The sequence below is a fragment of the Mercenaria mercenaria genome, chromosome 1, assembly GCF_021730395.1.
Source record: "Mercenaria mercenaria strain notata chromosome 1, MADL_Memer_1, whole genome shotgun sequence".
Taxonomy (NCBI): domain Eukaryota; kingdom Metazoa; phylum Mollusca; class Bivalvia; order Venerida; family Veneridae; genus Mercenaria; species Mercenaria mercenaria.
The window spans coordinates 42009998-42034632 of record NC_069361.1 but is presented as its reverse complement, the minus strand read 5'-3'; the positions used below and the strand labels follow the sequence as shown (position 1 = coordinate 42034632).

Below are 24635 nucleotides of genomic sequence, written 5' to 3'. Positions count from 1 at the left end.
CGTTTGCATGTCTCGTGTAATCCGACCTTTTAAATTAAATCGAGACGAAAACAGTATCCCGGAACAAGCTACTGTTATAATAACCCTATTATATGCACAAACCTGATACACAGAACAGACTTGTTGCGTTAAATGTGTCACCATTCAATAAACAGCTGTCTTCTGATAAGTACGTTGACAATCCTATGTCGTTCATTAGTTGTGCTGCCAAATACGACGGCAAAACAGTCATCGGTTGAATACCTCTGTCCTCAAACCAGTGATTTAGAGTAAAATCTGCAATAGATATCAAAAGAAATAAATTTGCCACCGAAAGTTACTGTTAAATAACTTAATTCATATATTTTAATTTACAATATTTAAGATGTGCTCAAACTTATTAGAATTTAAGACTTACTATACAAAAAAGAAAGAAATGAAACAAAAAGAAAAAATGACTATAAAGATTTTACGTGCAAGTTTGATATTTCATGCAAAAACTACGTGACATCGTAACATCAAATGTTGTAGCAGCGGTACGAAATTACAATGACTATAAGGTTATAATAATTACATACTGATTATTTAGGATATTTAATAAAAACGAAAGTGCATGTATTTCATATAAATTCCTTATGGTTTTACTTTGAACATTATTTGCGTCCTCCCAGCTACACGCACGTTTTGGCAATACTGCTGCATTCATTACTTGTGCTTCTATATAACATGTTCCAGTTGTTTCAAAACATACACGGATCAGTAAGTCGACTATATAAACTCCTGACCGAAGGAGATCTTGGATGTTATACCTGAGTTAAAACATGTAATAATTATTTTACTAAGTAAAGGTCCGACTGGTGAGGATCAGGAGACAAAGTTATGAAACGAGAGGCCAACAAGTTTGTTTTAGCGACGATCTGAAAGAATTCAATATCACAAATGGTTTTTCATGATTCATTGTTTTGTAGAGAAGCTATTAGCTATACGTACGGAACACATGATATTGTTTAGACTTGTAAGTTATCCATTGATAAGAAAACATTAAAAAAATCCATTTAACATTCAATCATTCTGTATTTCAGTTTTTTTTCTTAATCAACAAAAGCAAAAGCGGGGAATAATTTTTGGTACTGCCCTGTTTGTGTGTTTATTCTGGGTTTCTGTCGCAATTCGTTTCGCCTTTGGATCGAACGTTCTATCCTACGATCCGTAGATTTGTACCCTAGCCTATATATAAGTACCCTGGCCTATATATGTTTAGGGATGAAGAGTAAGATTTGGCGTCACATTAATCGGTTTAATTTTCCCAGCGCTATCTTAACCCTACCCGTGACATGGCATATGCGGCGTCCCGCCGTGTTCCTTTATATGTTTGTCAACATTATTTAGAATTGTACATACATGTTGAATAATCAAACAATTTTAATTATAACAACAGAATCACGCTTGAACTGGCGCCAGTTGACGTTAGGGCTGTTGTAAATTTCATTACTTCTCATGAACAGACTTAGTCAAACCGTGTTCTATATTGATATGCTTAGTTGCGTTCTTTGCTTCCAAAGGATCTTTTCACAGATTTTAATATTTATCATATTTAATGCGCATGTCTATTATTCATATATCGACACATACAATACTGTTTAGTTCTGATTTTGGAACGATGCCTTTCCAATGTGATACAACCGCTTGTTTACTAGTATTTTAGATGATTAATTTATTTTGTAAACTGTACTAAAGTGAATTCTGATAATTTTAATGAAAATGCCCAATATTTACCTACATCCCCATTACGTGACTCGGTATTAAAATATATGCTTGGTTAGTTTATACAAATTTGTTTCAACTCGATTGTAATGAAAGTTTCAAGCTGATTCAAACCACTGAGTCCGCTTTCAAGACAAAACAGTACTGGTGTCATATTAGAAGGCGTGGTAGTGATCCCAGTAGGGCTCGAACCCACGACACCTGAGTTGAGCAGCCTACAGTTTAATCACTAGAACACCGCTCCCCTTATCAGCTTGGTTGGTCACACTGCTATATTATCTATACACATATTGATCTAAAATGAACTTACTCCAGGCAAGCAACTCCAAACAGACAAAACTTTTCCGTTGTACCTGAAAATATATCATTAATGAAGGTTTACGAATTTACCTCTTGAAACGAGATGTCAGTGTAATTACGTTATTTTTCAGAATTGACTTTCAAAAAATAGGACTCCATAAACAACAAATTTCATTTTAAAGCAAATGCCTATAAAGAGAAAACCCGATAGTAAATAATGTGCTAGACGGACAGAAATATACAGTCAAACCTGTCTATAAAGTCTACGCTTGGTTCAGCCAAAATGTGGTCTTTTTTTGAGATGGTATTTATTCACAGGCTAAAATTCACTGTAAACGTTGAAATGGGAAACAAAACATGTGGTCTCTGGAGCCAGTTGGTCTCTGGTCAGAGGTGGTCTTTAATATAGATTTGACTGTATGTTAATATTGTATGATTTCTAGACCGTGAATTATCTTACCACATTTTGAATACTTTTAGACCGTTAACAATTTATTACAGAGTGACAGTATTTCAGTGACGACAGAATGCAAGTATCGATCAAAATACAAATAACAAAAATGTTTATGTTAATTTTAGCTAAAACTCTTCTGCTTCTGAAGATAAGACACAAAAGACAATTTTTTATTCGGTTTAACGTCGCACCGGCACAATTTTATGTCATATGGCGACAACCCAACTTTGATGGTGGATGAAGACCCCAGGTGCCCCTCCGTGCATTATTACATCACGAGCGGGCACCTGGGTAGAACCACCGACCTCCCGTAAGCCAGCTCGATGGCTTCTTCACATGAATAATTCAATGCCCCGAGTGAGGCTCGAACCCACATCGATGAAGGGCAAGTGATTTGAAGTCAGATCCCTTAAAGAGAAATTTTGTGCACAAAACACTTCATTAATGGTTACAATGTATTTTCTCTTAACTAACCAATACTTTATACCTTTAAGTGTAATATATTTTTTTCATTAAATCATATATATCACACTTGTAAATTTACCAAAAGAATAGTCTCTGAGGTTTATGTTAAAATGCAGTCGTTCGATTGCAACTGTAAGTCGATTGTTACACGGTTCCAAATCAAACCTAAGGTTAAAAGATTTATCAATCAAGGCGACGTCAGCACAGCAATCAGCTGATGTACAGGATTCTTGGAGAACACAAGACAGTGCATTCGGCAATGGGCTGGTGTCTACACCGAGTAAGCAGCCTGTTAAAGATAAATGTTACAGCTATAAACAATCGTCAGAATGTTACTACGGATGATCTATGACTATAGGGTCAATGCTCAAGACATTCGAATCTAGATGCGTTAATGTAGACTAATCACGGGCCTTTAAATATTTACTGCATGTCAGATCATGATATAACTGTAAATGTTAAGGCATTTTATTTTTATACATAATTGTTGTACTGAAGTTGTAAGGTTTAAATGATCGAGAAAAAGGGCTTACTTTTCTTCCAACCATATACGTTTGGGGAATATAATTCTGTCTTTCTGTCACATTCTTCTTCCTGCAGATATCCAACAATACCAAGTATCTCTAATAATTCAGTGGAAATGTCGCTGCCCAAAAATCTCGAGTACTGGTATCCTTTCCGATCTAGCCATGACGTGAGTGAGAAGTCTGTATTGTAAACAATATACAATGATAAGTTAAAAATATAGTTATACAGTAAACTGTTTATAACTATAAAGGTAGCAAGTAAACATAGAATATGATTTTAAAAAAGTGATTTAATAGTCCCATATTGTTCAAATAATCTCCAAACTGATTTTGATATGCGGAACTTGTTAAATGACACTGAATGGATTCCATAAAGTGAAACGAGTAGACGTTATGACTATGCACATTTTAGTTTTACACAGAATGATGGCTCAAACAATTTTAGTAGAGGGAAAAACAAGAAAAATATAGCTGTTTTTGACAAGAATATTTTAAAGGTCACAAAATAAACATATAAGGAACACTACTATGCATATACAGTATAGAGGGATTCTGCCCTGTGGTACATTTCAGGGCTACATTTCAGTGATATTTTATAATCGTACCAGTTTTCAAGAAACGACATTTGATGTTTTTTTTTTTATATTTGAACCGCGGCTGCCATGCTTAATGACGATTCAAAGGGAGTCTCACAAGAAAAATTTCTGTGAAAAATTTTAAAGTCAAACGACCGTTTTGGTAAAACATTGTTTGAAGATATTTCATTTTAAGTCCAGCAGAATAAAAAAAACGGTATGAATGATCCTGATGAAGGGTTTCTAAATTAATTCTTCGATTATTTTAACATTGGACACGCGGTTAATTGAATAGAGCCATAGTTTTTGATGAATCAGAACAATTCTTACAATTGTTCTAGTCAGCCATCCCAATGTTATTTCAGTCTTATCTTTTGGCCAGCAGTTTATCATCAGTGGATTTGAAAATCTTAACTTAAACATATAGGCAAAAAGTGACCACTCCATGTAATGGTCACGCTTTTGAACTTTTAATGAATTAGGACCAGTACAGTTAGAAGGAAAGAATTTTTCCTCAGAAATTCCTTAGAACCTGAATTAAGTACGTGTTACATAGATCTGATAAAATCTGAAAGGAGACTATTTCCGAGCAGTATTGTTGAAATTTGAAAAATGTGTTTTAGGAGGATATATTCTTTAAATGAATTGTGAAAGACGGTGGGACAACAAACGGTAAGACGGACAGCGAATATCCACCAAGTCTTTATTCTCGTCCTTGTGCTAAGGCGAGCTTTAACATCAATACTGTGTCATACATTTAGAAATTGTTTATATTTAACCTACCTTGTGCGTTATCCCTTTAAACCTGTTGACAGATAGCAATGAAAGTTAAGATAACATCGAATGCTAGTTATTTATACAATACAGCTATATAGAAATACTACGTACCAGTAATAACAAAACTGTTATCCAATGCGCATGGCAGTTTGGTCAATAAGGTGTTGTTGAAAACAACAGCATCTGTTTCACAATCTGATTGCGACTCAAGGCACACTTTCACTCTTAGATTGAATATGAATTTGTTCGACAGGTCCAAGTTTTCCAACGCATAACTAAAATTTAAAATTGCCGAAATTACTACAAATTTAATCGATCCCAAAACAATAAACTCTTTAATAAGCCTCAAGACTGGTCGTCTTACTTATAAAATTGGCACAAACATATTAATTGCTTTAAATCGTACAATATTAAAGAAGAAATGAAACGCTTAATTCACACTTGTTTAGGCTTACACAAATTATCGAATCATTTAATACATTTTGATACAGCTATATTACATTACAGACATATCATTACCTGACTCTCACGACACCAAACAAGTCTATCTCTTTCGAAGCACCTGTAATACATTGCGTAAAGTAACAAGTCTGAGAAGTAATTACAGATAACAGAATGTGTTATTAATGATGACCAGTAATTTAAAAACAGAACCAATTAAAACTTCAATGTAGCGAATGGAATACACGTCCATGGAGATAAACAAAATGATTGTTTTCTGTATCATGATGTCGTTTCTAAAACCCTGTCTAAGCTTATTTAAATGTTTTCAACAAAATGAGTACACACTATTTTGCAACAGAGCGGAAAACCTGTAAAACTGCACAATTACATGTAAATATCATCAAAGTATGTTTCCATGCTTCATTATTGTACTAACATACTCACTCCATTCGAAATCCAGAAGGGGAACTGTGAATGTTTGTTTTTCTATAGCAAGGGTCAGAGTCATATTGCACTGATTTACGGACAACATTGTGGTCAAGTTACGTTGAAGTAACGGGGACATTATACAACAGGTGACAGCGTTACATGTTGAATGTAGGTAACAACTCATTGTTGATGTCAATGCTGGTAGCTCTACGTCAAGAGGACAATCTAAACAATATAAGATTTAAATTTGCAAATTTGAAACAAAACAGATATATATATATATATATATAAGTATTCATATTGTCATTACAATCAACGTCCTGACATAATATAGACTTTTTTACACCCGGCGGAACCATCTTTTTTAGTTGTATAACATGCATATAATTGTAAAGATGTATACACTTGAAAAATGTGTAAATGTCTTTCATGCAAATAAAAAGGACAAGAAAGGCAGCGGTGCACGTAAACTTTAACTGGAATATGATAGTTCATGAATATGACCAGTTTAGAAATTGTTTCAATATTTACCTGATGTCCACGTGTATGGAGTTTGAACTACGGCACAAGCATTGTCAAACACATACGTTGATATTCCAAGATCACTATAAAGTTGCGATAAATCTAACGTATTCAGATTTCCACCTTCTAGTCCTCTCGTTTCTAGCCATTCTTGTATAGAAAAATCTGCAAAGGAAATAAAACGTGTCATTCAAAAGTCTCAAAACGCGTAAAAGGGTACATTTCAAACATTACGTAAGTAAATACTTTATTTGTGACACAAATTGATGAATAGCCATGCATGATATAAAATCACTCTGAGGTATAGTTTTTAGATGATAACGGATAAAAACAGCGAACCTGGGATGTTAAAGCCAGTACTCATGTCGCAGAGAGGTTTCTGAAGTTTTGTATTTCTGAATATCCCCAGCGTGTAATCGCAAGCTGTTTGGGCATTATAACATAACCCGAAATCCAAAGACATTTGATAAACACCTTCATTCTTTAAATCTTCGATAGTAAATCTGAAATATAAAGAATTTTCACAGCAAATGACACATCGAGTACATGACCTAAAACATTACACAGCACCAGGAAATCTCTCTTTTTTATGTGTTCTCCATTCAATCAAATCCTTATTCGTATTAGAGAAATGATGAGATTTTGATAGGATTTATCCGAGTTATACCGCTTCAAACGAAGTCAACGTACTCATTTTATCAGTTGTGGGAAGCAATGCAAAACCTTCGTCATTTTGAACTTACAGTTCCAGTTTAAAAGTTTCCAAAATCAACTTGATACACTATTTTGTCATTCAATACCTGCTATCACAAAGAAAGACATACATATCGAATACAAAGAAATAATATGTACAAATAGCGCCGAAGAGTTTCCTTCCTTATATTTTCGACAGATGCATATATTCATATACTACGGTTATTCAGGAATATCAAATAATAATATACAGTTTACACGTCATTATTATTTACGAAAAAAGAATTTCCAACCTCAGCCTAACGAATCCTTGCAAACTAGCGGTTCTTTCAGTGCCAAAGTCATACTGTTGCAGATCTAGTGTAAATTTCATCTTCTCAATTCCGATTTCCAGGGTATTTGTACAAGCATGGATGTAGACGAACCAACGGATATTTCGTTGTAAGATATCAATTTTTGTACAACACTGAACTCCAGTACAGAACGTTGGCACTAGGCAAACAATGGAGTCGGGAAGCTCATTAGTTTCGACAGCAAAAGGACACTCTTTAAAGAAAAAACCGTAAAAGTAAGAAGTTATTATTTCAAATAAAAACAAAACAAAAAAAAAATCATCAGTCATTTCAAGTTCACAACTAAATAGCGAAAATATTATATACAACCTCTGGATTTTTATAAGAAACAAAATATGTATATCACTAAATATGTACGACGCTTTTGTGTAAGAAATGAAACACACAAAAGAAATGTTTTCAAATTTTGAAAGTACAGCTATATGAAACTGCAAATATCTGACTGCCAAATACTTAGACATTTCCTATCAATATCTTGTAGATAAATAATATTTTCGACGATCTTGTGGCATCCATTGCTACTTTTCGAATTTTATACCATTATTCCACATATCGACTGATGCATTGAAAACTCCAAAATTGCACTGGTCGTCCATGTAATTTGATATTTGAAGGTCATCCAAGAGAATTCGGATGAATGTTTGGTCCAAAGGGTCATCAGATTCTAATCCGTACTTACTAAGCCACGATTGTAAACTGAAATCTGAAATAAATAACTTTCAAAATAAAATCCCTGTGGCAGACATTATTAAATAAATGTATACATATTTATTCTTTATTCAAAGGTATGGTTTTAAATCTGGAATTAGATGTTTAGTTTATAAATTGTCATACAAGTTTGCTGATGGTTGAAAATATTAGCATATTTGCTGCCTGGCATTAAAATATTTTCTGTGGGACGTCTGGGCTTGCTTTAACATCTTTTGAGTTAGTAAGAACAATTTGCCTTGCTTTCTTTGTGAACAATTTTATACATTTTTTTTATCTAGAATTTCATTAGCACAAATCGATCTGACATGTTTCGTTTTATATCCAGCTACCTGCGCCGTAGTAACTCAAGAGTTTGCTAGCATTTATCACAGAAGATTTTGTTAACTTTATAAATGTACATCAAGTACTATAAATTCTAAACAAATTCTCAGTAATCTCCATGGGTTATGCACAATACTTTACTTCAGATCACTTATTCGAAACACGAAGAGGCGTTGGAATTAACTGATGCCTGTTTGTATTCAATGATGCCGGTAATATGGCAACAGAATCATAATGATGGACAAACAATCAGTTACAAGTTTAGGAATGTGTCTATTTATGTACTAAAAATTGTTGTTAACTGACCGCCATACGAACATTCTTTGTAATAAGGAAAACGAGATATAATACATATTTAAAAGCAGACTGGAACGAAAGCAGTTAAACTAATTTAATAAAATCAGTTTAAAATGATAACCTTTCTCTACAAAATCTGCATCCCATTCACATGTCGTCTTTGGAAGCAACGCATTTTCGAAGATTCGGATCTCAGATTGACACGCTGAATGCGTTTCAAAACAAATACTGACGTTCATATTGATAAGGTATGCGGCTTCGCCTACTAGATCATGAACTGACGCCCTTTAAAAGAAAACAGATCCTTCATTTCTGAATGCGTAAGTACATAACCTAAACATTTTTACTCATCTGTTGCATTGTCCTATACATTAGAGGTCAATGCGATATTTGATTATTTGTTGATATGCTGCTTATTTTAGACAAGGAAGGAATCAGTTTTAAGGTTCTACAAATATGGATCAAAAAGTCTGACATGTACATAACAGCCAGAACATATAGCCAACATCAGTGTTGTCTTCTTTAAATACCGCACCTTATTCTTACAACTCCAAACAGCCATAGGTCCTCTGTCTTCCCCCAAGTATAGTTGAACAGGAGCGTAGAATATTCATACCGCTCTATTGCCAAATACATTACATAGGCACATGGGTCAACATCCATGTGTATTTGAAATGTATGGTTAAATGTCTCTACATACAGACAACATGTCACTGCAGTGCAGCTGTCGGATATGTGACACTGCGCGTTTTGTGGTAGAGTAGGTACATCGATACTTTTAGGACAGTCTAAAACAAAAAGAAGAAATGTTACTTCCTACTATTAAACAGATTATTTTCAAAGAATTATCTTGTGAAATAGGATTTTACATTCGTTACAGGGATATATGGATGAAATTGTGAATAAAAACTCAAGTGCTTTAAATCATATGAGAAACGACATTTCTCATATTTGACTGACATGCTTAGTTAAAGTGAATATATGGTCTATAACTTTACTAAATGCAAGTGGAAAAGTCATGTTAACAATAGTGGCTCTTCTACATACAATTTGTCAGTAACGTCTTCTCTATGTGTAATTTGGTAGTGGCGTGCAAGTTTCATATCGGTTCGGTGACATCATTTGCTATGTCAGTCTTTAATGGTTGTTGCGGATTTCATATCTTAAAAAAGGCTCAATTTTGTCCAAGGAACTTTGTATCATTTAATTGCATAAATGTGTATCGAATAAAATATGAATTAGATTCGCATAACTATGTGCCTTATTTAATTTTCTTATATTTATCGTATATATTTTTCGTATATTTTTGTTCCAACATATACGATGAATATTTTCATTACAAACAACCTGTAATCCATGATCCTGCATCTGTATTTGGAACATGACAGGCTTCGGAATTTAGAAATGGAGATATATTTAGAAGATCCAGCAACTTAGAAGAAGAATAGTCGTCCAGCGGAAAGACTGGCTGTAAATTCTCGTCTGAAAGCCAAGTCTGTAGGGAAAAGTCTGAAAGAAAATAATAATGCAAGGGAATAAGTTAGGCTGGCATTAATGTTTATGGGTATTCTAAAATCTAACGTAATAATATGATTTTATCGCCGATTTCAGTTACATACGGTAAGTGTACCTTTCTTCTAAAAAAGACATTTTAAAAGTTACTATTTCTCGTCTAAACATTGCTTTGGAATATCAAAATTCATAATACACAACAATCCCGATCAGGTACATAATTTCTTAATCAATCCAATTAAATGGAAGGCGTCTGACGTTCGTAAATCGAATGCCCTTTAATATATAATGCCTTAATAATAACACTTAAAATTTATTCGATATGTGTCATTTAGTCCTTGAAGAAAGGGCTCAAAAAGCAGTGATGTCAATTTAAAGAACATTGCTGCTGTAAGAAGTCTGAGTGATGCAGATGCCATGTACACGGTACCCGAGATAGCAGCTTTTCTTGCCATGTCATGAGATCCTCACTAAGCACATTACTGAATGGACACCTCACATCTTAACCGAGACGCAAAAGGTCAGTAGGGTCAAATGTGCTAAAGAAACGCTGAAACGCTGAAAAGTTGTCAAAATTAGATGATCGCACAATGTAACGGCTCCTAACAGGAAATGAGACTCGGATATACGTTTATGAGCTACAGCGTTGCGCTGATAAACAGCGGCTGCGAAAAGGTTACCGTAGACCACTAATTGCAAAAAGAACAAAAGTGTCAAAACGTTTCTTATTCCATCTCCTTCGACTCAAGGGGTACTACCTTTCCAATTCCTGCACGGTCAAGAAAGTCAGTCACTGGAAAATTTTAAAGAAACAAAGTTCTGAAAGCTGTTAAACAAAAATACAAAAATGCGTCAAAACACTTGTCTTCGAGGTCTCCAGTTAACCCTTGACAACACTGCAACTCACAAAAGTGTTATCGGGTAAAAGTAGTACAAATCATCCACGGTTTGAAAAGCTTTTAAAGATGCTGGCTGTCCGCAAATATTCACCCAAAAAGCATTTGGGAGAGGTATTTTTCCGTTACATCAGACCATATCAAGGGGAGACTACTCCTTAGCGTTCACTTCTTGAAATTCTCGACCGCGGAATTGCGTGGAGGTAAGTGGGAATGTCTCTTCACAGACTGTATACCACATTCCAACAGGACTGATATTACTTTGCTTCTGTTAGATCATTTTAATATTGTCTTCAAGTTGTAAGTACTTACCAGGAATCACAAAATCTCTCTTCCACAAGCATGGAACTTTCGGAATTATCACTTGATCAATTAATTCAGCAGTCAATTCACAGGGAAGGGATGCCTCGAAACACACTTTCAGTTCCGCTGATAATAGAAATGTTTTCTCACTTTCTAATTCGTGTACGGAAAAGCTAAGAAGAAATAAAAAAAAAAATTACAATGTGACATACCAGGGGAAGAAAAGACTAAAGTTTCGGCTCCAAATTATGATTAGGTAACAGCAAACTTAAACATCTTTACAATTTACTGAAAAAAAGAAATCCAAGGTGAAAAATTGATCTAATTAGTTACATATGATACACTACCGGTATAAAATGTACACGATTAGTCTTAAATAGTTATATATACACTACAATAATGTTTCCTTTAACGCAAACGTAACAAAGAACAAGTCATAACTTGTATATAGATGCCTCAAAGTAACAGCGTCCTTTTATGCAACACATCTGAACCCTTTTATGCAACACCTTTAAAGAAAAATGCTTTCACTATTCAGAACAATAACCGCCGGGATATAAAAGAAATAATTGTACACTGTATCTATGGTGTTACAACAGAAACAGGGTGGCTGCAATATAATGTTTCTATATTGGTAAACTGTTCAACTAAGCGTGACTGAACTCATATCAGTACAGAAGTAATTTATTTAGTACATTAAATATTTAGATGTCGGATAAGGGGGCGCAATCCACACATAACACACCTCAATAATGTTGTAAATAATTTAGCGAAGTTATACTGCTATTACAATACTGATGATAATTGTACTGTGTTTAGACATTACCAAATATTCTCGACACTGGTGCTAGTCTGACATATTACCATATGCACACAAAAACTGAGACCAACAAAACAACTGCTCAAGTAACCGAAATAACAGAAGTTTTGGCTTCTCTTTGATACACGTATGGATACTGAGAATTTGGACACACAATTATTGCATTAATTGTTTGATGAAAGATAAAGAGATATTCCTCCGAACATGGACTCAGAGATGAACGGAATGATCTTTGTATGTCTTCAGGCATAAATATCATTTTGTAATTAATTTGTTTTTATCAGAGCGTGTGAATTGATATTAATATTCGCTGAATCACACCAATGAAAGTAGTGTATTAAAAGCTGTGTCTGAGTAATATAAAGCAATCAACAAAGATTCCCTTACTCTAGTCGCACTATTCCTCCGAAATTCAGTTGTCTGGTTTCATCTGAAATATAACAATAATACACAATTAGCTGATATACAATAATATGAACTTTTAGTTTTGTAATTACTTTTTATAACAAATACTTTGTTTATTTTAATCATAACTTTACTTCGATTTCTTCTGCATTTTAAATCATAATTCATAAATAAAAAAAATAAACAAACCCCATGTAAAGCTGTAGAAATTTCTCGTCATTTCCATGTTTTCTATGTAGCTGCGAATTAAATAATTACACCTGTCGATTTCTAGTCCAAAAGATATGCTTCTTCCCGTGTTTGTTTCCACTAAACAACAGTTAATTAATGTGCAACTTTCAGAATAGGAACACGAAATAGTTGATGGCAAGACTGCAAGACCTGTCAAGTGAGGGCATTCTGAAATTGGTACAAAAATGCAAACATTACATGCAGTATTTAATAACTATTTACAATTGTTTTTTTTTTTGTATCTTCACTTTTGTTTATTTTCGCAATGAAACATTATTTAAAATAATAAAAATTGTTTTTGAGAATGTTTTACAGTTTAAGCGCTCCTTAATGGTATACTTTTAAATGAATAATAAAACGCAGATCGAACCTATTATTACTAATACAAACAGCAAAAATAACTACATGTATAATCGTAAATTTAAGACATAATTTATCATACCATTCTTCCATCCTGAAGTTGTATTTGATCTGTCTGCTTCACATTGGTCGTTCCTAAAATATGTTGCCAAACCAAAATCGTGGAATAATATGTCCGTGTTTGGTGATTCAATTGGAGAACTTATTTCAAGGTCGTGGTTAAGTTTCCATTCCAACAGGGAAAAATCTGAAACAAAAAGTAAACTAATATTCTATGATCTATCTATCTATCTATCTATCTATCTATCTATCTATTCTTTCCAGGACATGGACGGACACTTGTGATTATTATGACTGATATAGTTATGAATTGTGTAGTGGCTATTACAAGAAATAAGTTTTTAGCCAGGCATGAATTACACATTATAATCATCGTTTCTTTTTATGTATGGTATTGGTATGAAAGTGAAATAAATAAAATTTGAAATAATTTACCTTCTATTGCAAACGAATCAATCACATCGTAATCACAGAAGTTCCTAGGGAATTTAGCCTTGTCGAATATAGTGTACTCGAAGTAACATGGTGACTGCGATTCGAGGCATGCATTAACAGCTAGTGTTATTATAAATGCGTTTTCACCATCTAACTTTTCTAATGTGAATCTAAAGTAAGAGAATAAATTTAACAGTGATTTACATTATACAGAAATTGATTTTCTAACGATCTCCTTACAGTATTAATGATCCCAAAACTGAATGTATAAGTAATATAAAACTTTTAGTATTGAAATTGTTAATTCATTTTAAACATTTTACCGCCTTCAAACATACATTTGCAACATCTTTGTATGCAACATAAATTCTTATCACTTCAAATAGGACTGGAGGTAAATGATAAAAACCTTCTCAAATGATGTAATACTGATTTTGATTATAATTTCTTACGTTAAACGTATCACACCCTGCATATTCACTTTCTGTTCACTTTCCCAGTCAAAATCAAAGAGCGAATATTCCAGTATAAGATTTTCAATTGTTATAACCATGCTGTATGTGCAAGCGTCAATGCTGAGGGTTATTTCAAATTTTTGTTGAAGTGGCTCTACATTCATACAACATTCTAAACGGGTGCACTCTGTGAGATGGCATGCCAAATCTTCAGGTAGGTCTTCCAACTTGCGTTGTAGAGAACATGCTGTAATTAATGTAAAATTGATATATTAACCTCTTTCGAATGTTATTTTTCTTTTCTCTTAAGGATGTACGGTCAATTTCTTTTCAACATTTAAGAATTTTTTCATACTCCCTGAGCTTGAAGAACATTAGATTCTTTGACAAGTAAACAGCTATAACCACAGGCCACCGCGATCGTTTTTATTTTATAGGGCATTTTCTGCACTCTATGTTTAAGCATTCCTGAAATTAAGAAAAACTGAAAAACTGGGAATACTTTATAAAACATATGCTATTGCACTTAATTTTATAAGAATTTCAGGTCTTACAGGTTACTATGAATACATTATTATATCAGTATTATATAAGCATAAATGTCACAAACAATTTTCTTTCATTTTCACATGTTAACGTAAATGCTTTAAAATGGAAAGAAAAAATGGGATCAAGAGATATACAAAAAATGCACTTGGAAAAACACTCTAAAAGCTGGGTAATTTTGATATTTTAAGTTCTGTTATTACGTTATTTAATTCATAGGTCCTAGATGATATCAACTGTAATATTAAAACTTTTATTTCAGTTGTAGCTTATTACATCAAAATACCGGTAAATGCCCGCCAAAAAGGATGTTCTATTTCTTTTCAAAACAATGTTAAACATATTTTAAATATTTAGCTTTTTTTGTATAATTATATAAGAAAGTAATTTTAGAGGAACAAAAAGGGCGGATATCCTGAAAACAAATGCTCGCACATACTTAAACAACATCTAATGTATTAATTTTACGAAATGAGCATAAACAATATGCTTATTGTATTTCTGGTTGAAATAGCATATTAAGAGTAACGCACCTCTTTTTTATAAAATAGTTTAGTCATTGAGACTCCAGACATAATATATGTTACAGATTTTACAAATTTAAAAATTATTACAACGAATACAAAGTCACCAAAGACAAGAAATTATAGTATATTTCCACATAATGACCAGTCGGAGGTTCCAGGGTGGTTAATTTTAACGTACACTGTGACTTTGACATTCCACCCAAATTAGATGTGTGTTGAAGAACTTAGGCATAAGAAACGTTTTAGTCGCAATGTCTACTTACCTACTATCAAAAAGCAATTGGGACAATCTAAAAGCCATATTAACGCAAAAATTGAAAAAGAAATATATTAGCTACTGTAACACACAAAATATGTTACTAGTTTTACATTTCATAAATGTATTGTACAGTCATAATTACTAGACCTGGTACCGAAGTTTGAGAATGAACGACCCTCGGCCTCGAGTCAGAACCGAAATATTTCTTTTAGAGTACTTGAAAAGCTTGCCAAAGCATATAATCTATAGATACCCAGTATTGTAACATGTATTCTGATTGACTGGTTCATTTCAAAATAGGTCGCGAGGGCGAATTTTACTTTAACAGGGATAACAGTTTAGATTAACACGCAATTCGAGTAAAATGCATGCTAAGCAATTACTTCTCACCGACTGAAATATGCGGTAACATATATAAAAAAAATCTTCTAAACTTAACGTGCACAACTGTAAACTCAGCTTTCATTTTTGCACGCTAAATAATATAATGGTATCGCTCGAGCGATTAAACAATAGGCTCAAATGGACCGACATAGTGTCTATTTGCCCGACCGGCCGACAGACAGACATGAACATTATTAATTTTATCGATAACGACGTAAAATACAATCGTTACCGGAATTGCTGTTGTTCATATTCTGATTTCTAATGCTTTCCGGATCACATTCAGTGTCTAACAAAAGCCTTGCAATTCCAAGTTCATCCATTAGCATCGATTTGTCAAGGCTAGTAATTGTATCATCAACAACGTAGCCGTGAGTTTCCATCCATCTTATGAAGGAGAAGTCTAAATAAATAAAATATAAGATATGTTCTGTATTGATTTCACTAGTTTTTACCCGAGACAAAGATACCTTTTTGAATAAAACAAAATTCAATCATTTAAAGTGAATTTCTAAAAGACTAAATCCAGCACTATATGCTAAAACACCTATATTTTATGGAATCTTTTTAAAACAGTTAGAGTTACTACATCTATGTTAAAGATTTAGGTGTTTTGTTTTAATTTTGACTAGTTTATTGATAGTATTGTAAATTTAAATTGTTAAACACATCGATATTTTCTACTCATCAATAATATTAATACATGAAAGGAACAAAACCTGATAAAAGTAATATATAGCGCTCTTACTTTCATTTTTAAAACCTTCATTCATATTGCATATCGGCTTTTGAAGAGTTGTTCCCGAGAAGAGGCTTCCCGTAAGGGAACAGATACCGGCTGTCTCCAAACAAACACTTACATCCAGATTAACAACAAACGCTTCATTTTCAGGTAAATTGTAAAGTTGAAAACTGTAACATTAAAGAAACAATAAAATGCAGTTCAGATAATTCTTTTCAATGTTACTTTTTTCAGCCATTTTGTTCGTTAACAGTTTATTTTGACATTTGCGTACACTGAAAAGAATTCCTACCACTTAAATATCTAAACACATCACATTTTTAGCTATGGGTTAAAAATGTTTGAAATTTATGTAGCACGGTTTTTTTTCATTTTAGTTTTTAAACCACAGTTTTTAAATTGATTACAATATGAATAGCGTACTTACTCGAGCCTTATGATATCCCGCAACCAAAAATATTCCTTGGTACCAAAATGATAGTCGATTAAACTCAAATTAAACATATATTTTCCGATTCCAAGAGAAAGAGACATTTCGCAGGCATCAATATTGAAGAAAATATTAACAGATCTGCCAAGTGATAGCTCGTCAATGCAACAATCGATAGCTGTGCACGACTTCCGGAAGTGACACGTCACGTGCTCCAGCGACGGCAAAGTACCATGATGCAAAGGACATTCTTAAATGTAAAACATCAGTGCGTAACATACCATTGTCATTGTATGTCACGCTTATACATTAAATATCAATACATTCATTTCAATTTTAGGTATTGAAAGCTATCAATCTTATTTATCCCCATTTTATGTGAGAACTGATACAAGATGTAGATACTTATAAAAATATTTTGGTTGAGGCACAACATTTGAAAAATAAAACGGGCATTTAATAGAACGGACTTTATAAATGACTTTTGTGCATACCTGGATTTTATGAAAAAAAACGTATACAAGAAACGAATGCAACATGAGAAATGGCTGTAGTTCAACACGTTTGATCAACCGTAAGTGAAGGCATATTTTCAGCTACCCGGGAAACAAAGAATAATGCCTGGCAGACATTTAACATGTTGCATAAATGTTACTTGGAACTTATTATATCTCTAATTGTTAGTTGTCGCTCTGTCAAAAGTTCATTACACAGAAATATACATTTGCATTTTGGCATAAATAAGAACATCTACACCTATACAATATATCAGAAAATTTAAGTTACGGTACTTTTCCTATACTCGAAAATTTCATCTACACTTCCACTTTTCAATAAATCCTATTTCAAATCGGTCTACCAAAAATCGAGTAAACAGCCCATTGTTTAGCTAGCTAAATTTCCTTCGCTTACAATGATGCTTTGAAAAAAAATATGATTTGATGAAATTTAGATTGTAGAAAAACATTTATTTCAAACGTGCAGAATTACCTTAATACATATACTCAACTCACTTACCATTTCTTGTGCCATTGATGCGATCATACGGATATTGTCCGTAAATGCAAGAAACTTCAGACATGAAATCAGCAATACCCATGTCATTATACATAAGTTTTAGAGCATAATCTGGCCAAGTTGTGACGTCATCAGGCAGTTGTTCTTTGAAGTCGGCCACCCAATTAGAGAGCGAAAAGTCTGGAAGAAAGAAGTAAATTGTGTCTTTGTTTTTTTATACACCAACTGTCTAAAGTAAGAAAGCAAAAACGAGAAGACCAATGCCCTCGTGCCTCTCCAGATAAGACTGCTACATTTATAATTGCATCATTTAACAGCATAACTGTCACATTACATATCCGTCCGTTTTTAATTGTTATTACGTTATATGGAAAAAAAAAATGTTTGTCCTGTAACCGCGTAAAACACTAAAGATCAATTTCACTGTTGCAACTGTTGAGCAGCTATACTTTTTTTTGAAAACCAAACTTTCTTGATTTGTGTCATTTGGTGCAACTTTCCACGTACATGTCTGTACAGCATTTCTGCCATTTTAATACAGGAATAGTGATAAAAATGTAGTTTAAGTATATTATCTTATTTCGTTTAATGAGTTATCAACAGAAATATTGCCCTTACAATTTTTACCGAATTTAGAGCTATACCTTCATTTCTTGTAGACTGCGGCCCCCATAGGCAGGCTGTCTTCGGCAGCTTTGTATCATGAAATACCACGTACGTGTATTCGCAAGGTAAGTCCGACTCTAAACATATACTGACGTTCATACTCACATGGTATTTCCGTTCACCTTCTAGATCAAAAATTACGTATCTGTAACAAATGTACAAGACATACAGGAATAAGGTACTTTTTGTTATATTGATAGACAGAATGTTAGAATTATACATTTACAAGTAAATGTTTAATATAAACTCAATTTCTTTCCTTGAACTGCATTTAACCTTTGTTATACCAATATCATACATTTCAAATAAGGGCCAAACATTTTCAGATATCACCTATGAATTCACTGTGTAATGTCATAGTCGTCTAGCATGCACACAAAAGTGTCATCAAACCGTGTCTATATCTCTCCAGAGTTACACATCTAAAAAGTCCCAATACGACATAAATTGTGTCCATATGACTTTAAATACAACAAGAAATGTGTGTTTAATCAATTCGTTTTGATATAAAATAGTGCATATTTTGTTGCTCATGTAATTCAAATATTTATATTATAGAGGAGAACATAGGTACTACGAAGTAAATATCATATACAAGTTACCGCATTCTGCATATGCCAAAGAGCCAAAGTTCCTCGAGCGTACCGAACTCATAGTCATTAAGTAGTATCTCGTTTTCCAGTTTCTCGATGTTAACGTTCAATATTTGTCGACAGGGGTCTATATCTAAGGAAACTTGAAGGTTGTATCCTATATCAGTTACATTCATGCAGCATTTCACAGATGTACAGTCATCAAAAAGTGAACACACGATACCGTTTGACATGCTTGGTAAATTCCTGAATGGACTGCGACAGTCTAAAATAAACAAATTTCATTATGTTTTTTTATTATTTTTTAATCTAAATGTATTTACATTTACAATATTTTTTTTTCAGTCTTATTTTTGTTTGGCTTGGCTCTAAATGTACTATATCTTACTGAAAGTATGACGTGTAAATTCGTCTTTGATAATTGTACTACTTAGTTCTGTCGTGTTTATACTATCATAATCATCATTTGACTCTTTATGTACACTATCACAGTGACTGTCAAAGATATTGCTATTGAAATCTGCATAATGCAGAATAATATTTTGAAGGACACCCGTATGAAGCATAATATGCAACCAATCAAAATAATAGCAGGTAAGTTTTGACTGATTCTGTTCGCTAGATTACTATTGTAACGTAACGTGCAATATCCCAAACGGCCCTTAGCATTTGCTTATGAGGAATTGTATTATGACGATATTGAATAATTAACCTGCTCCCAAAGATCGGAAAATATAAATTACCAAATATAAAAAGACATTTGTCAGCCGCCACTTGGCATTAGACTGCTGCTGAGTTAAAAATTTCCATAAGAAAATCCTTTAAATCAATATCTAAATGTTAAAGAAAATAGAGAATTCATCGCAGCAACAGCAAGTTCTTTTTCATTAATTTAATATGTGTGCTAACGCAGTTGTTCGAATGTTTACCGTCTATCCAGCCATTTTGATCAACATGAGCGACCAGACTTGTATAATTGCATTGCTTGTCAGTGAGGTAATTACTCAGTCCCAATTCTGCTAGCAAAACATTTCGAATGTCTGGATCAAGAAGGCTACCCTGGATTAGATTGTGATTTCCAAGCCAGGCTGAGATTGAAAAATCTAAAATGGAATGCAATGTCAGGAGATTTCGTTTAAGTACATCATGAATAATATTTTCAGCTGAAGGTTTTTTTACATTGCTTGTCTTGCTTGTATTAACTTAAAGGCTGCATATACACATTAACATTTGAATACCATTATTAGGGTAAATGCAGTCGCTAATATGAAAAAGATCTGTACTTTCAGTATTTACATAATATTCCAGTTGCTCAGCTGTTTAATATTCAAAACAATATGTAAAGAAACAAGTTCACGTAAATCGCATAGCATAACGTTGGTCTTGTGAAACATATTAAAAAATGACCGCTCCGCACGTAACTTTGTCCAAAATAAAGACAATTGTACCTATGTATTACAATATATGCTACTTCACGTTACCAGGTATATTGAAGCCAGATTTGAAATTGCATGCTATTTTCGGCAGCGGGTGGTTTTCAAGATGTAAATAAGTTTCACAAAATTCTTCATCTTTGTCCCAACATACTTCTATTGTCATGGAAACTAGATACTGATTTAAGCTGGGAAGATCGTGAATAGTATATCTAGAACAAAATACAAGTATTCAATTCCGAAATATTATTAATTCATCAAAATAATATAGAGGGTGAAGCAGGATTAATTCAATTAAGTACAATAGAGGCAACAACGTAGTTTATATTACAGGGCGTTTACTTTATGCTAATTATTGCAAATAGATCATGTTATGAATTTCGAAGTAATATCGGAACAAGAAGTTTGTAATGATAAAAAGCAATATAATAGATATACTCAAGTCTGAAAACTCCTCCGAGCCAAATATATTCCTCTTGTCCGAAGGTATATTCAATTAAACTTGTCGTAAACAGCAACCTCTCAATTCCCAATGTCATTGATTGTGTACATGGATTGACATCAGCGACAATTTTCAAACTTCTATCAAAGAGCGGAACAGGCAGACAGCAAGATATAGAGGTGCAAACGGATGATACAGCGCAGGATATGTCACTTATGTCGCCAGGCAGGTTTGTACCAAGCTGGCAACTATCTGTTAAATAAGAATTTAATTATAGTATACATATTTGGTCCGTTTACGTTACTGGTCATTAAACATACACACTTTAATTGAATTAAACAGATGAATAAAAGTATGTTTTACAGAAATTAACTTCTCTTCTATAGGTTGTTATGTTGGGCATGCTCTGCATTGCGGATTTAGTATCGCTTTATAAAGTTACTTCTTCGATACTAAAATTCTAAACAATGATTAGGTATCAGTTAGCATTGATCACAGAAGAATAACTGAAAACAAAAGGCGAATTCTCCATTAAGCGATAATTGATATTGCCTTTCTAATAGTAAAAAAAGATATCCAGTCTATACTTAGATTAAAATTTTAGTACATAACAAAAAAAGTTTAACTAGAGTCTAGATTTTGCTTTTCTATATACTGACAGTAATGACTTACCACTATTCCATCCAGCGTTATAGAATGGTGGTTGACCAATTGCGCATGAATCCGTCAGTAAGTATGGTGTAATGCCAAGATCGTTTAGAAGGATCGACGATATGTTGTCTGGTAATGTATTTACGTTTTGACTCAGATTGAAGTTATTCATCCAGGTCCAAAGTGAGAAATCTGTATATCAAGAAGTGTGCGGATATGTAAAAAATGTAATAAGTAATACATCCACATTTAATTGCTGTAAAAATCATCAATTGTTCTCAATAATGCAATGATGTTTTTGTGAATGATACTACTGCTATATTACAGGTAGCTAATTACAGCAGTAGAACATAAAATACAAGTAATTACCTTTTATAGCGAAGCTTTGCTGCACTTCTTTAGAACATACTGGCTTTGGAAAAGTTGTTCTGTCAAGCACCAGTGAATCGATTAGACACGTTGTTTTATCAAGACACACTTCCACAGAAGCACTGATCCTGAACATGTTTTCTATTTGAAGATCGTCAATTTGATACCTTCAAATGGAGGTGTAAAACGTAATTTATGCCAATGGTTTAGAATTCTCAAGCTTATAAATTATGTAAAAGCGATATTGCAAAAAAAAAAAACAAACTCTTTATCACTTAGCATGGTGTCCAGCAATATATGTAAGCTTGTCTTTTAGATATATGTTGTATCAGTTATCTTAGAAGAAGATACTAAACATTTGTCTATTACTCAATCTTCTGATTTTTTGCACTATTTAATGTTCTTAAAAATCAATAAAACCATAAAATCATTTTTGAATATAGACAATACAGAACCTAAGACAACCTTTGAAAGAAACTTCTACAACCAAACATGTCTGATCTAAACATTCTTAGTGTATTCCAACTTGTGATGTAAGACCAATTTTATGGCTTTCCGATGGCGTATTTTATAGACAAGGTAGACAGTTTTTTAACACAAATAACTTACCGTACACTAACAACACCATACAACGAAATATTTTGTTCAGATCCAAATTCGAAGCCAAATAAGAGAATCGTATTCCTGAAATTTTCAATCTCGATTGACAGCTTGTAGTTGCAAGGATCGAAATCTATTGTCACCCTAAATGATCGGCCAATTTCTTCTGTATCTATGCAACATTCTGTCATCATACAATCTGAATGCATTCTGCAGCGCATATTTGATGGAAGCGACTGGAATGCGTCACCAATATAGGAACAGCCAAAATCTAAATAAAGGTAATACTGAATTTCTTATAAACTAACTAATAATATTTCAAGCCTTATATTGTACATAGAACAAAATCAGAGAGTAGCGCGCATCCGGTTCATAATCATAAGTAAAATTTACATAAATGTAAGTTATAATTATCAGCATAGTAATGTTTTGTTACAAGAACTGCTTTGAGTGGTATTTAGACATGATCTAGTAAGCGCAAACAAATAACTAAAGCCGCAAATTTTTAACCCTTACCCTGCTTAATTTCTATAATGAACTTGTCCAACTTTCAAACTGTTAAAAGGAGTGATTACCCAGAGGTACTAAATGAATGACAAACAGTGCAGATCATGATCTACACTGATCGCAAAGGCACGATCAGTCGTGTCCAGCATGATAAGGGTTAACATTCTGTTGTCCAATGGTTTCATATTTTATATTTATATTTTTTTCTATCGTAGACAGTCGGTAAATTATATAGACTCATTGATCTTTTATTTAATCACCTCAAATTTTATCCTATTTTCAGCTTGTTTCCAAAACATTGAATTTATAACATATTTTCAACAAAAACTACCTGTGTCATAAATAATATCACTTGTTTTGCAGGAGGGGTCTAAAAGAAATTTTCCAAAGCCAAGAGCTTCCATCAAAAACTCTGTTCCATGTTGCGAAAAGGAATGTAGTTGAAGATCTTTTGAAGCCATCCAGTCCGTAAGGTCAAATTCGTCTAAAATGTACATAGGGAAGTTATTTCAAAACAAATTAACTTTGTTAAGATTATTATGGCTAAATTTGCAACCATTCATTAGACGCATATCCCATTCTGTTTAATTCAAATGATTAAATTGTCATCTGGAGTAGAAAATTAAAGTGACAAGTGAGTTAGGATTTATACAATACCAACACGGTCAGGTCACCTAAGTAACAGACATTTTAATGAATTTCCACTATTTCTTTTTTGGCGACATTTTTGAAGCTGTGCTAACAAAACACTGATTTACCTGCTGAGCTGCTGCTTTTTACGGCTTTACGTCATAAAAAGTTTGATCTCGAAAAACATAAGATAAAAAACATTAATGTGTAATTAAAAAAGCGTTTATTGACGCTAAATCAAAATTTAAAGATAAAGAAAATTTTCAATTTTATTTGAACTAAAACACATTGATTAAAACATATGTGTTGGCACTATAAATGTTTTTTCATATATATTTGTAGTAGAAAATTATGTACCATTTCTTTGAGCAGATGTCGACCAGTCACATTTTGTCTTTTGTAGTCTGTGATGGTTTAGGATGCGTTCATCAAATAGATATGGCCCGTCTGGCTCTGTGCAGAGCATCAACTGTAGATCCACTATGTATTCACCCTCAGCTTCGATATCGAAAATGGTGTATCTGGTAATATAATTGTTACTCATGTTTGTTATGCATGTTCATTGTATGGTTTTGCTCGCATGATCAAATACGAATTGTTTAATGTGAACAAAATCGTAAAGGGTATGTCCTTAAATACATGTGAGCATTAAAGCCATCTCATCACACAAGAGAAACTAGAATGTATGTTTGCATTCTTAAGGGGGTAAAGCTTCAACAAATATTTTATATAAATGATTCATTATTATCAT

General features: G+C 33.2%; 1 protein-coding gene across 1 annotated transcript in view; it reads right to left on the bottom strand.

The window, feature by feature from the left end:
* The window catches only part of LOC123523178 (uncharacterized), a 125635-nt gene that overhangs the window by 94055 nt on the left and 6945 nt on the right, over positions 1-24635 (bottom strand). Inside the window, exons 4-38 of the mRNA XM_053543101.1 lie at positions 24242-24405; positions 23586-23738; positions 22757-23018; positions 22148-22314; positions 21800-21970; positions 21124-21379; positions 20734-20897; positions 20182-20355; positions 19262-19517; positions 18638-18804; positions 17994-18173; positions 16974-17226; positions 16553-16716; positions 16037-16207; positions 14086-14335; positions 13634-13803; positions 13221-13385; positions 12737-12946; positions 12530-12572; positions 11332-11495; positions 9959-10120; positions 9147-9399; positions 8733-8896; positions 7821-7985; positions 7223-7475; positions 6576-6739; positions 6246-6401; positions 5730-5939; positions 5361-5403; positions 4953-5116; positions 3496-3669; positions 3042-3251; positions 2054-2096; positions 625-788; positions 103-276 (exon numbers count right to left, since the gene is read on the bottom strand). Of these exons, the coding sequence (XP_053399076.1) occupies positions 103-276; positions 625-788; positions 2054-2096; positions 3042-3251; positions 3496-3669; positions 4953-5116; positions 5361-5403; positions 5730-5939; positions 6246-6401; positions 6576-6739; positions 7223-7475; positions 7821-7985; positions 8733-8896; positions 9147-9399; positions 9959-10120; positions 11332-11495; positions 12530-12572; positions 12737-12946; positions 13221-13385; positions 13634-13803; positions 14086-14335; positions 16037-16207; positions 16553-16716; positions 16974-17226; positions 17994-18173; positions 18638-18804; positions 19262-19517; positions 20182-20355; positions 20734-20897; positions 21124-21379; positions 21800-21970; positions 22148-22314; positions 22757-23018; positions 23586-23738; positions 24242-24350 (6148 nt within the window). The 5' untranslated portion in view covers positions 24351-24405. The remainder of the gene's footprint in view (positions 1-102; positions 277-624; positions 789-2053; positions 2097-3041; positions 3252-3495; positions 3670-4952; positions 5117-5360; positions 5404-5729; positions 5940-6245; positions 6402-6575; positions 6740-7222; positions 7476-7820; positions 7986-8732; positions 8897-9146; positions 9400-9958; positions 10121-11331; positions 11496-12529; positions 12573-12736; positions 12947-13220; positions 13386-13633; positions 13804-14085; positions 14336-16036; positions 16208-16552; positions 16717-16973; positions 17227-17993; positions 18174-18637; positions 18805-19261; positions 19518-20181; positions 20356-20733; positions 20898-21123; positions 21380-21799; positions 21971-22147; positions 22315-22756; positions 23019-23585; positions 23739-24241; positions 24406-24635) is intronic.